This window comes from Geotrypetes seraphini, chromosome 3, assembly GCF_902459505.1.
Source record: "Geotrypetes seraphini chromosome 3, aGeoSer1.1, whole genome shotgun sequence".
NCBI classification, from domain to species: domain Eukaryota; kingdom Metazoa; phylum Chordata; class Amphibia; order Gymnophiona; family Dermophiidae; genus Geotrypetes; species Geotrypetes seraphini.
Genome location: NC_047086.1, coordinates 402,996,111 through 403,008,868, shown reverse-complemented (window position 1 = coordinate 403,008,868; position 12,758 = coordinate 402,996,111). Strand labels below are relative to the sequence as shown.

Here is a 12,758-nt window from a genome sequence, read left to right as displayed (position 1 = left end):
CACATCCGGGAAAATTAGAACATTTTGAAAATAAGCCTTTTATCTACTTCACAAAGTTAGTGAAAGGTATGGAGAACCTAGACTACGAGGAACGACTTAGTAGACTGGGGTTGTTCTTCCTTGAGAAGAGGAGACTGCGAGGGGATCTGATTGAGACTTTCAAAATACTGAAAGGATTCGACAAAATGGAGCAGGGAAAGCAGTTATTTATAATGTCCAATGTGACACAGACAAGAGGACATAGACTGAAGCTGAGGGGGGACAGGTCCAGGACGAATATCAGGAAGTTCTGTTTCACGCAGCGAGTGGTGGACACCTGGAATGCTCTCCCAGAGGAAGTAATTGCAGAATCCACCGTTCTAGGATTTAAGGGTAAACTAGATGCACATCTCCTTAAGAGTGGATAGAGCGATACGGGTAAGGGTAAATTAGATGCACATCTCCCTTGAGAAGCATACAGTGATATGGGGACTAAAACTATGCCAGGGGAAACCTGGCTGGGCCTCCGCGTGTGTGGATCACTGGACTTGATGGACCAAGGGTCTGATCCGGAGATGGCAATTCTTATGTTCTTATGTTTTTATTCAATAAATAGAGTAGGTCTTTCTCTATTGAGACCTTATTCTGAGTAGGAGAGAACGAGAGAATTCATAATCCTCAAGCATCTCTTCGTGATGGAAGAGGAAAGAGAGATGGGGGTCATTGTGACAGATGATCTGTGGAGGATCTTGGGCATGGTGCCTGGAGAAAACATTCCAGCACGGATTAACAGAAAACTCGTCCACAAGCCCGACTAATTTCCAAGGACCAGATAGTCTCCATCCAGAACTACTAAAGAAGCCAGTGATAGAAACAGCAAAGCTTGTCAGCATCACCTTTAATGAGTATTAAAAATAGAAAAGTGACAGAAGAGTTCTAATTAACAAATCTCACGCCTTACACAAAACAATTATTCCAGTGGTGTAGCTAGGATTGAATGGGCTCCGGGCAGAAAAATTAAGATGGATTCCTAATACACTATGAGGTTCATAATCCAAACATAAATACATCTAAAAACCTGCCCAAATCGGCACTTGGATGACCTAAAAAACAGATCGTCCAAGTGTCAATAATTCGAAACGAGCTACCTCAGCAAGTAATTGAGGCCAACAACGTGTCAGATTTTAAGAGAAAATGGGATATTCAGTGGGATCTCTAGGGGAGTAAAAGTCAGGGAGTGAGTCATTGGTATGGGCACACTTGATGGGCCGTGGCCCTTTTCTGCCATCAATTTCTATGTTTCTATGTTTCTATCTACAGGCATTTTAGGCCTCTGACTGCCACTGTGCGTCCAGAGCGAAAAGGGGCATTTTTTTGAAGAGTGGTTAGGGTAGGAGATGGGTGGGATGTGGGCCGACCAAACTTAGGCCTAGATTCATTAAGCTCACCTATGCCGAGCGATCCGTGGCCGAGTCTTCTCGGGCAACCGATTCACGACACCTCCCCATGCATATTAATGCAATCGGAGGCACGCCCCACACCGACCCCAGAGCGATCGTGCAGAACGATTCTGACGCATGCGCACACCATCTTCTTTGCCTGTAGATGGTATGCGTCAGGATCGTTCTTCACGATCGCTCTGGGGTCGGTGTGGGGCGTGCCTCCGATTGCATTAATATGCACAAGTGAAAACAAGGAAGGGAGGGGAGGCTTTAATGGAAGAGTTCTGTCTGTCTGCACGGACACAGCTGTAGGGATGACAGGGGAAGGAGAGAACATGCTTTAAACCCGCGGAGAGGCAGACAGGGCGGCAGAGAGCTTAGATCCGAAAAAGAACGTAAAGGACTAGCAAAATAGTAAAAGGAAAAAAAGAATCAGATTTGTCGTCGAAGCCTGGTGCAGGTTTCTTTTCAATTCAGATTTCGGCATTATAGTCCACCCCTCTCTTCTTTTTCTCTTCTTCTGAATCTCAATCCCTGCAGCTCGAAGTTCCCTCCTCTTCTGAAGAGAAACATAGAAATAGACAGCAGATAAGGTCCACGGCCCATCTAGTCTGCCCACCCTAATGTCCCTCCCCTACCTTCGCCCTGTGAATAGATCCCATGTGCCGATCCCATTTGGCCTTAAAATCAGGCACGCTGCTGGCCTCAATCACCTGCAGTGGAAGACTATTCCAGCGATCAACCACTCTTTCAGTGAAAAAGAATTTCCTGGTGTCACCTCGTAGTTTCCCGCCCCTGATTTTCCACGGATACCCTCTTGTTGTCGTGGGGCCCTTGAAAAAGAAGATATCTTCCTCCGCCTCGATGCGGCCCGTAAGATACTTGAACGTCTCGATCATGTCCCCCCTCTCTCTGTGCTCCTCGAGCGAGTAAAGCTGCAATTTGTCAAGCCATTCTTTGTATGGGAGATCCTTGAGTCCCGAGACCATCCGGGTGGCCATTCTCTGCACCGACTCCAGTCTCAGAACATCCTTGCGATAATGCGGCCTCCAGAATTGCACACAGTATTCCAGGTGGGGCCTCACCATGGATCTATACAATGGCATAATGACTTCCGCCTTACGACTGACGAAACCCCTTCGTATGCAGCCCATGATTTGTCTTGCCTTGGATGAAGCTTGCTCCACTTGATTGGCAGACTTCATGTCCCCACTGACGATTACCCCCAAGTCTCGTTCTGCTACCGTTTTTGCTAGGATCTCGCCATTAAGGGTATAGGACTTGCATAGATTTTGGCTGCCCAGGTGCATAACTTTGCATTTTTTGGCATTGAAGTTGAGTTGCCAGGTCCTAGACCAGCGCTCCAGTAGGAGTAGGTCGTGCATCATATTGTCAGGCATTGAATCTTCGTCCGTTGTGCATTTGCCCACTACATTACTTAGTTTGGCGTCATTGGCGAATAATGTTATCTTACCTCGAAGCCCTTCTGCCAGGTCCCTTATAAAGATGTTGAATAGGATTGGGCCCAAGACCGAGCCCTGTGGCACTCCACTGATCACCTCCGTCATTTCGGAGGGGGTGCCGTTCACCACTACCCTTTGAAGCCTACCTCCAAGCCAGTTCCCAATCCATTTCGTCAATGTGTCACCTAATCCTATAGAACTCATCTTGCTCAGCAACCTGCGGTGTGGCACGCTATCGAATGCTTTGCTAAAGTCCAGGTACAAGATGCGGCAGCAGAGAGCAGAGTTTTAGCACAAGGGCGATGTTTTATTTCAGGGCTAGGATTTCAGGGCGGCAGAGAGCAGGACAGTCGGAAAGGACGTGAGCGACTGGTCTTCAAAAGTCGCTTCTTTTTGGACCTGGCCTAGTCGGTGTTCCTTCTTCAGTTTGGTGAATCGCTGCCTTCCTACTGTTGCATGCCATTTCCCCTCGTTTGCATGCACGGATCGGATTGGGTGCGGATCGGATCGGGAGGAAGGTTAGTGAATCGGGTCGGGGTCGCAAAGTGTTCGGGACACGATCGGTGGGCTTAGTGAATCTAGCCCTTAGTTGTCCTGCAGCGGTAATTGAAAATTTGATGAGACTTCCTAGACGGAACTTATACATTGACTTAGGCGATCTAAAAACAGGTCTAAGTGCCCAGAAGGTATCGAAAGTGACCAGATAACCACTGTGGATACAAAGTACAGACTCCTACACACTCCCCCAGTGATCACCGAACACCCCCCTCCCCCCCTTCCCCCCCCCCCCCCGCCATGTGAGCAGGAACTTGTCTAACTTTGTCTTGAATCCCTGGAGGGTGTTTTCCCCTATGACAGACTCCGGAAGAGCGTTCCAGTTCTCCACCACTCTCTCATCACCGTGTTGTGTCCGCGCATGCACGGATGTCCCTTCCCGACGCGATTTTGTTGGGAAGCTTTTCAGAATCCGGACAAAGTGCCGGGTTTTGAAAAGCCGTCCGGACCTCTGGACATGTCCTCGAAAAGGAGGTCAAGTCTGGGGTAATCCGGATGTCTGGTAACCCTACTCCCACCTAATCCCAGCAGCACTGTTTTCGTAGCCCCTGCTGAAAGAAAATATGACATAAATGCACACAGCCACTATTTAGGCCATGTCAGAAAGGGGTAGGGCAAGCAGCACCGTCAGCTGTGTGACCTAGATAGCAGCTACAAGGCTCCTCAAGAAGCAGTGCCTCATAATTTAAACCTGATCACATACAATCCCACAATTACAATATCTCAACCAACATCAGATTCTGGGACTGTTAGATCAAAAGGGATGCTCAAGGAGGACAAGGCCGTAGAGGAGAGACTGAATGGATTATTTGCTTCGGTCTTTACTGAAGAAGATGAAAGAGATCTACCTAAACCAGAAATGGATTGTGAGGGTGATGATGCGGAGGAACGGAAATAAATCTCAGTGACCCTGGAAGATGTACTGAGCCAAAACTGACAAGTTAAAAGAAGGATAAATCACCTGGCCTGGATGGTATACACTGAAAGAACTCAAACATGAAATTGCTGTTGCTAAAATTATCCACAGAACCTGAAGATTGGAGGGTGGCCAACATTACGCCGATTTTTAAAAAATTACAGACCTGTAAGCCTAACTTCAGTGCCAGGCAAAATAGTGGAAACAATGATTAAAAAAAAATACATGTTCGGAGACCTTCCAGATACAGCCCAGAACTCGGGGTCTTCCAAAACCCGGACAAACTGCTGGGTTTTGAAAATCCTTCCGGGCACCTGGACATGTCCAGGTTTTCCCAGCCATCTGGTAACCTTAGTTTAAATTCCTGCTAAACTTTTGTATCAAAAACATTTATTTGTAGCCTTATTTACCATTTAAAACTACTATGGAAGATCGTGTGCATTAACTACAATTGCATTACACACTCACAAAAGCCAATCCAAAGAGTAGCCCTCCCGCCAGACTACCTTACAATTCCTTGTGGCCTAGTGATGTAAATCCCAGCTCTTGCCCATGGCAGCTCTCCTCTTAAAATGGCTTCATGTGCACTTAAAAAATGGATTTCTGCATCATGGGTGACACTTTACATATTTTAAATTCAGTTGTTGCAAGCACTTGACAGCGCTACCGCACATCTTTGGAAACAATTCAACTGTATTTAAGACCTCTCAAGAGGCATTGTCTCATAATTCAAACCTGATCTGATACAAGTCTGCTATAAAGACAACCACCTCAACACATATCAGATCTGCAAAAGATTATAAACCCTGTCTGATGTTATGACAAACTAAAATTACATGAAAGTTCTGTTGTCACTTCTGGAAGGCTCACACATACAGTAAATCCTCAGAGTCTCTCTGCCCCCAAGTCCAGTATCTCTCCTCCTCTGACCTTATGCTCCCTCAATGCCCAGCATTTCCTCTCTAGGGCCCTTTTATTCCCCATGTCCAGCTTCCTCTATTCTCTACCCCTTGACATCCAGCATCTCTCCCTCCTTCCATTCATTGCTCCAGAGTCTCTCTGCCCCTCTCTCTCTCTTCCCTCTGCTCCCCAAGTCCAGTATCTCTCTTCCTCAATTCTTCCATTCTAGTCTCTGTCTCCACCCCCCTCAGTACCCTCCTTCCCCCCAGGTCCAGGGCAGGATTAATTCGTCGAGGGCTCCTAGGCACGCAAGTACACAGGGCCCCCTGCCCCACCCCACCCCACCATACGCCCAGGCGGAAACAGGAAGCTGCGTCAGAGGGAAGTTTTGGGCAAGCAGCACCGCTTGCACAATTACAGTTCCCATTGCCTTTCTTACCTGCGTTGCTTGCTTGTCTTACTTTCTGTCGATGGGGGGGCTGCGTTGCCAACTGAGGTGGGGCCCACGTTGCCGATCGATGCTGGAGGGGCCCATTGCCGTTTGGAAAAAAACAATGTTGATGCCCTCCTTCATCGGGCCCCCCTGACCATTTTGGGCCCTAGGCACGTGCCTATTTGGTCTATTGGTTAATCCTGCCCTGCCTAGGTCTAGCATTTCCCCCACTCCCCATGGTTCTCAAAGCTTTCGATGCCAGAAGCAGCAATGAAAATAGGATGCCTTCAACCAGCTTGAAGGTATTCTCATTGCCACATCCCATCTTTTCTGATGCAACTTCCTTGGGCAGGACATAGCAGAGTGAAGGCTCCAGGGCCAGCCAGAGGCAGTCTGTCTTCATTGCTGCTGCTATCAGCAACCCATGGCAGGTTTGGAGGACTATTGGTGGGTGGGGGGAATGAAAGGAAGTGGGAGGGAGAGAGATGGACCCATGTGAGGGAAGGGAAAGGAAGTGGGAGAGAGAGAGATATGGACCCACAGAATGGAAGGGGGAGGGAGAGAGAGAGAGTAGACCAAGGGGCGGAAATAGGGTACGAGGGTACTTCGGTCCAACAGCAGGTAGTCTCTACCAGTGGGCGATCTTGATTTTTGCCAGTCTCACTCAAAGGTAACTACGACCCTGATTATTCTGGGATCCTGTACACATTACAGATGACCAGGTGTGAATGAGCTGAGCAGTCTGTTCCCCTTCACTCTCAGGCTCTTCTGGCCTTCTTAACTTGTTCACTCTGTTCTTCCAGGCACTGTTCTAACACCTTCATCACATGACCTTTCTGGTCTCTCAGGCTGCCAAAGATCATTCCAGCCATTGACAGTCCCTCTGGTCTCCAGTAGTCACTCACTCTGGGTCCTACCAGTCACTGGTTACTGGCCTCATGCGTCCAGCCGGTCCCTCTGATTCCTCTGCGGGTCACCACCTGTCTCTCCACCAGCCACTGTCATCCAGAACTTCACCAGTACACTGGTCTCTCCACAGACCCTCTGGTCACTGGTTACTATCTAAAGACTCCCCCGGTCCTTCAGGCATTCCACTGAGGACTCTCCTGGTCCCTCAGACACTCTTTCTCTGAGTACTCTCCAGGTCACTCAGATGCTCTCTCACTCTGGGGCTCTTATCAGTCCCTCTGGTTGCCAGCCTCTCAGGTCCCCCTCCTTCTGAGGACTCTCCAGGTCCCTTAGATGCTCTCTCGCTGAGCCCTCTACTGGTTGTCAAGCAAATGAGCTCCACACACCACTGTTCAGGCTCCCTCTGCTGCCCAGGGAAAATCATGAGAGATTAGACAACAGCTCAAGTTAGAACATGAACTGAGAAAATGTAATCTGTTTGACTTCAGAGCCAGAAGTTCATGGCAATCTCATTTGTTTTCAAACCATTGGAAACCAGGAAAGTCAGGGATTCATCTGCCTGGACTCCCAAAGAGCACTGAGGGGCCAATGCAGAATTGTGAGGTTACTAGATACAGAAAGGGGTTCAGCGCAGAAGTGAACTCACGCAATACACATGGCCGCCCAGTAGATTAAAATGAAATCATTAGGTTTTCCCCATGATGCACAGAAGTAAACAGGGGATTTTAATGTACAAACAGTGCACGAAATTCACTTCCAGTCTGAGGCAGCGTAAAACGGTTAGTCAAGAGGAATTACTGCCCCTTTTTTCTGCACCTGCAACTTTAAAAGACTCCAGAAAAGCATGAACCGGAATGTTCTTTTGCACATAAATGAGCCTCACAAACATTTTGTGTGCAAGAACACCATTCAGATTCACACGCACGCTGAGGTGTGCTGCCACCTTCATTTTCTTCAGACATGCACACGGTGAAGCCACCCTTAGTCCAGATCTTTGTGCACACGTGTCCTGTTGAATTTGTATTTCATTAGCTTATTGCATTGCCACGAGAATATTTTCTCTTCAATCTCATGGTAGAAGCCACACACTCAGCCATTGGCGGGCGGCTCTACTGCGTGGGTCCTTGAATGCCTAGTACCATGAGGCAGGAATCAAGAAGACAGTCCTGAGATAGTTGAGACAGTCTTGAAATATCTGTTGCCTTCAGTAATAGCAGAGACTCCTCTGAAATACCTGGCCCACGGCCAGGGCAGGATTAATTCGTCGAGGGCCCCTAGCCACACAAGTACACTGGGCCCCCCTGCCCCGCCCCGCCCCACCATGCACTCAGGTGGAAACAGGAAGCTGCGTCAAAGGGAAGCTTTGGGTAAGCAGCACCTCTTGCAGAATTACAGTTCCCGTTGCCTTTCTTACCCACGTTGCTTGCTTGTCTTACTTTCCGTCGATGGGGGAGGGGGCCCGCGTTGCCGATCAATGCTGGAGGGGGTCCATCGCCGTTTGGAAAAAACAATGTCAATGCCCTCCTTCATCGGGCCCCCCTGACCATTTTGGGCCCTAGGCACGTGCCTACTTGGCCTATTGATTAATCCTGCCCACGGCTACTCAGTGGTAGGGGTCACCTGCTGTCCTTTGCTCCCCAATCTCCATCCCACTGTCTGCTCTCCTTCCTTAACCAACTAGCTAAGCTGTCCAGGACCGCTATCTCCCTCCTCCCCCTCTTTATGCAGGTCCAGCATGTCCTTCTGTCCCCCCCCCTCCCCATGGTCCGCCAGAATCCTAGCAGGTGACCGGCAGAGACAATAATGTGAAGCGGCTTCCTGCGACCAGCCCTGTCAGAGCCTTTCCTCTGCGGGCTGAGGAAAAAAAAAAGAAAACAGATGAGACACTGGGACCAAAGCAATCCTCTGACGACAAATGTATTTTTTTCTGAATGTATTTGTTGTAATGTGTCCGCTTTCTCAAATGTGCATCTCTGATATCTTGTTTACTGGAGCTCTAAATGGATTTCCCCTCCTCTGCCGTCCTCACTACTTTGGGAGAGATGGTGTTATAGGGGGCCAGGGCCCACCCAGTCCTAGTTATGTCACTGATCTGCAGTAGCAGCAGGGACCTTCCTGAAATATTCACCAGCCACAGTAACAACGTCAGTCCTCAGATATCTGAGAATGTTGATCATATCAGAGATGCCCCTGCGATACCCGAGATCTTTGGTAACAGCAGAGAGACCTTTCTGAAATATCTGGCACCCTGGGATATCCGAAACCTTCAGTAATGGCAGATACAGCCCTGAGATATCCAGGAGACAGTGTGTGGTTTTTAATTTTTTTTTTCCTCTCCTACAAATAGGTCATTTGGGGTTAGTGCTTGTTCAGGTCTTGTTCAGGGTACATTGAGTCACCAGCCGCAGGTGGAACTGTACCCAGAGCGCATCAGCCCGGTTCACTGTCAGGCTCCCAGGTCCATCACAATGAAAGAGCTTAAAACAATCAGCAACACAGTTTGAGACATGGGGGTGGGGAGTTCATATTGGCATTGAGAGAAAGGAGCTGTTCTGTAATGGTATCCACAACAGCTGGGGGGAGGTGCTGCCTCCCCCCTTCCCCATCCCAAAATTCGCCTGTGCCACACTATCATAGGCTCCAGAAAAAGGAAGACGGATTGAGGCATCCGGGTTTTACTTTGGTTCTATTACACATCATCTTCCGTCTTCTGTAAGACTAAGCTGCGTTAGGGCATTAACGCACGCAAGGCCTTAACGCCAGCATTGAGCCGGCATTAGTTGTAGCCGCGTAGCGCGCGGTAATATCCTGCGTGCGCAAAAAAACGCTAGCGTACCTTAGTAAAAGGAGCCCTAAGTTCAGGTGATTCTTTACGGATGAAATTTACATCTAGAATTCTGGGATTTGTTTTGGATTCTACTTTTTCAATGACAAACCAAATTAATAACATAGCTTCGGTTTCGGGATGTTAAGGAGAGTACGTTGTGCTTTTTCCATCAGCATCATTTTGCAATATTGGCTTATTTGGATTATGCCAACTCCCTTTACATTGACCTACAGAGATTGCAACTCATTCCAAATATTTGGGAAAAATAAATACGATCGTGTCACTCCATTATTGAGGGCTCTGCACTGGCTTCCGATATATTGGAGAGTTCCTTTTAAGGGCAGTAGCGGCTTTAACGCGCGCGCCTTTTAATCACACGCTAACCCCCGCGCTAGCCGAAAAACTACCGCCTGCTCAAGAGGAGGCGGTAGCGGCTAGCGCGTCCGGCGGTTTAGCGCGCTCTATTACACGCGTTAAACCGCTAACACGGTTTCGTAAAAGGAGCCCTAAATATCTAAATGTGATTTTTAAAAGTTTATATGGGATTTTCCCCCCATTATTTCCACTATCTTTTAACTCTAATCGATTCTACGAGGTTTATACATAAATTTAAACTACTATCTCCTCCCCCCCCCCCCCCCCCCCCGGTTAAAGGGATTCAAACTTTAAGCAGATTTTCACACTCCTTAGCCTTTGCAATGCTGAAGATCTGGAATGACCTCCCTCCAGATATTAGAACTCTTGCCGCATTGTCCAGTTTTAGAAAAACCTTAAAAACATTTTTTTTTTTAACAAAATATCTTACAAACAACTGTTCAAATGTTTAGCTGATCATATTATGTTGTTATCTATCGATCCTCCCTTAGGGGAATGATCCGGTATTAGATGTCTCAATCCGTCCTCCTTTTTCGGGAGCCATATGGTAACCCTAGCGCTGACTTTCAGAGACTCCTCTGGGCCTTCTCTCATCCTGGCAGGGGAAGCAAATGAAGGTTAGGTGATATTTCACCTTCCTAGATGAAACAGGGTCAGTAATATTATATTTCTATTTCCTTGTTTCGCAGGGAACAGCTGCTTTCGTGGCTCCAGATGGAGGTCATGCGGTGTAATTTCTTTCAATAATCCAGCACAGATGTTTAACCATCTTTACTTAAAATAAAAAAGGTTCCTGTCTGTACAGGACCACCAGAGACCTTGATCTTCCTTTTTACAAATGGACAACCTCTGCAAGAATTCCTGACCCCATCCTGAGCACCAAACACTGTGGTCAGAGCCAGGCTCAGCAGCCTATGCTTTGCTCTCCAAAACCGGAGACTACAAGTCCCTAGATGCAGTGGAGGTAAAACCAGAACTGGCTCAGACCGTCCGAATGGCCTGGAGCTGTCTGATCACATCACTCCCGCCTGCATTGCCGCACAGCTGCTTTCTGCAAAGAGGCTTCAGGTCCCTGTCTCGTCCCCCTTCTCTCGAGCATTCTGGGAACTGTAGTGTTCATATAGAATAGGACTACAGATCTCAGGGGGCTCAAATCTAATGTTAATAGCCCCCTCCTCACCCCCTACTTATGGCTAGTCACAATGAGATTGAAATCACCACATCTCTTTGATTTAACAAGCAGGTTAAGCTGAAGAGCAATCACTTCTCTCCCCCAGCAGAAAACCTTTTTTTTCTTCAATGTCTCCCCCCCCCATCACCACACACCTTCAACAATCAGTTGACCATCCTCTTTTTGTTTCACTTCCTATCTCTCCCTCTTCACCTGTCCCAAGCATCCACCTCCCCACTCCCTCCCCCCCACCCCACTTCCTGACATCCTCATTGCCCACTGCAAGATGGGCAATCCTTTAACTTCTTCACTTTGTTTCTGTGGCTCCCTCCCCCCCACAAACACACAACAGATAGTCTCTCCCCTTCTTCACTTCCTAACTCCAACACCTCCTTGAAGGCAGGTAACCATTCTCCCTCCTCACTACCTCTCTGTCCTTCCCCCAGGTGAACAACTCTTCACCTCACCTCTTCTCTGTCTTCCACCTAAGAAGGTAACCTCTCTTCTCCCCTCCCCTCTCTCCCTCTCCCAGGTGAATGTCTCCCTCCCAGAACGTAACCCCCCATCCCAGACAGGTAAGCTATCTCCTCAACCCTCCTCTTCCCCCCCCTTCCAGTTGAATAAGCCTTCACCTCACTTCATCTCTGCCCCCAGCAAGGTAACCCTCCTCCTCACCTGCCCTTTTCCCCCATCCTAGGCGAATGACTGTTCTCACCTCCTCTCTGCCTCCCTCTGCTTCCTCTTGATGAACAGAGCTGGTGCTGCTGGCACTAGTAGTGGCTGCGGCTGAAGCAGGGGGGGGCATGCTGGATATTCGATATCAGGAACCAGCCCCAGTGCCCAGATCTTCCTTAGCTGACACCGGCTAGCGTTAGCCTCCAATGCTCCCTGAGAATCCTTGGTCCCGGCAGTGGGCTCTGTTCAGGAACTGAGGATGCAGCCCCATGCTCTTCTGGAGGCAGAAGGCAATCAGCTCCTGCTTCGGGGGCGTCCAGTCCCACTTGTCTCACAGATTAGAGGGGATTCCGACTGAACCTGGGCAGGGACATGAGGCAAAATCCAACAGCAATAGCAGTAGGGGAGGAAGAAAACACAGGAAAGGCAGAAGGAGAAGCTGAGGGAAAGGAAGGGAAGGATAATCTGCAGGAAAGGAGAGATAGAAGCAGGGAGAAGCAGATGGAATGGAGGAAAAATAGAGAAAGCAGGCGGGGGGGAGGGAGAGATGCAGGTAGAAACCAAGGAGAGGGAGGTAAGGGGAATAAGAAGAAAAATGAGAGAAGGAAGCACGGGGAAGCTGATGAAATGGAGGGAAAGATGCAGGTAGAAACAGAGGAGAGGGAGGGAAGTGGAATCTGAAAGGACAGAAAAGCAAGGGAGAAGCCGAGAGGATGGCAGACAATGGGAATGAAGGGATGAAGAGAAGGATGCAGGGAAAGTAGTGCGGGAAAAAGAAAGAAGCAGAGAGGAGTGGAGAGTCCAGGGGAAAGCGCGCAGGTGCTACAGGAAGGAAAGCTGAGGACTGGAGGGGAGAAAGGAAGGAGGAGGAGGAGATGGATGCTGCCGCCTCCCCTTCTTTCTAGTGCCTTTTTTGTCTGCAGCGGGACTGTCTTACAGTCAAAAGTTGTCAGGGGGCTGCATCCTTTCAACCTGCCTTATCCCCTTCACCCTGCTGCTGAGGAGGCTGAGAACCCCCCTTCCTTTCATCCCCATCAAACAAAGACCCCCTCCTCCTCCCCAATCAATCAATTTCCTAAGCTCTGAACAGCATCTCTAAATTAAATGATCTCA

The 12,758-nt window shown here is 48.7% G+C and overlaps 1 protein-coding gene across 2 annotated transcripts in view; it reads right to left on the bottom strand.

Moving 5' to 3' along the window:
- TMEM151B (transmembrane protein 151B) overlaps positions 1–12,383 on the bottom strand; it is a 57,241-nt gene extending 44,858 nt beyond the window's left edge. For both annotated transcript variants that reach the window (XR_004538623.1, XM_033935461.1), the window contains exon 1: positions 11,686–12,383. Coding sequence is in view for 1 of the 2 variants with exons in the window: in XM_033935461.1 (XP_033791352.1) it covers positions 11,686–11,775 (90 nt within the window). In the remaining variant the exon portion in view is untranslated. The remainder of the gene's footprint in view (positions 1–11,685) is intronic.
- Between the last annotated feature and the right edge of the window lie 375 nt (positions 12,384–12,758).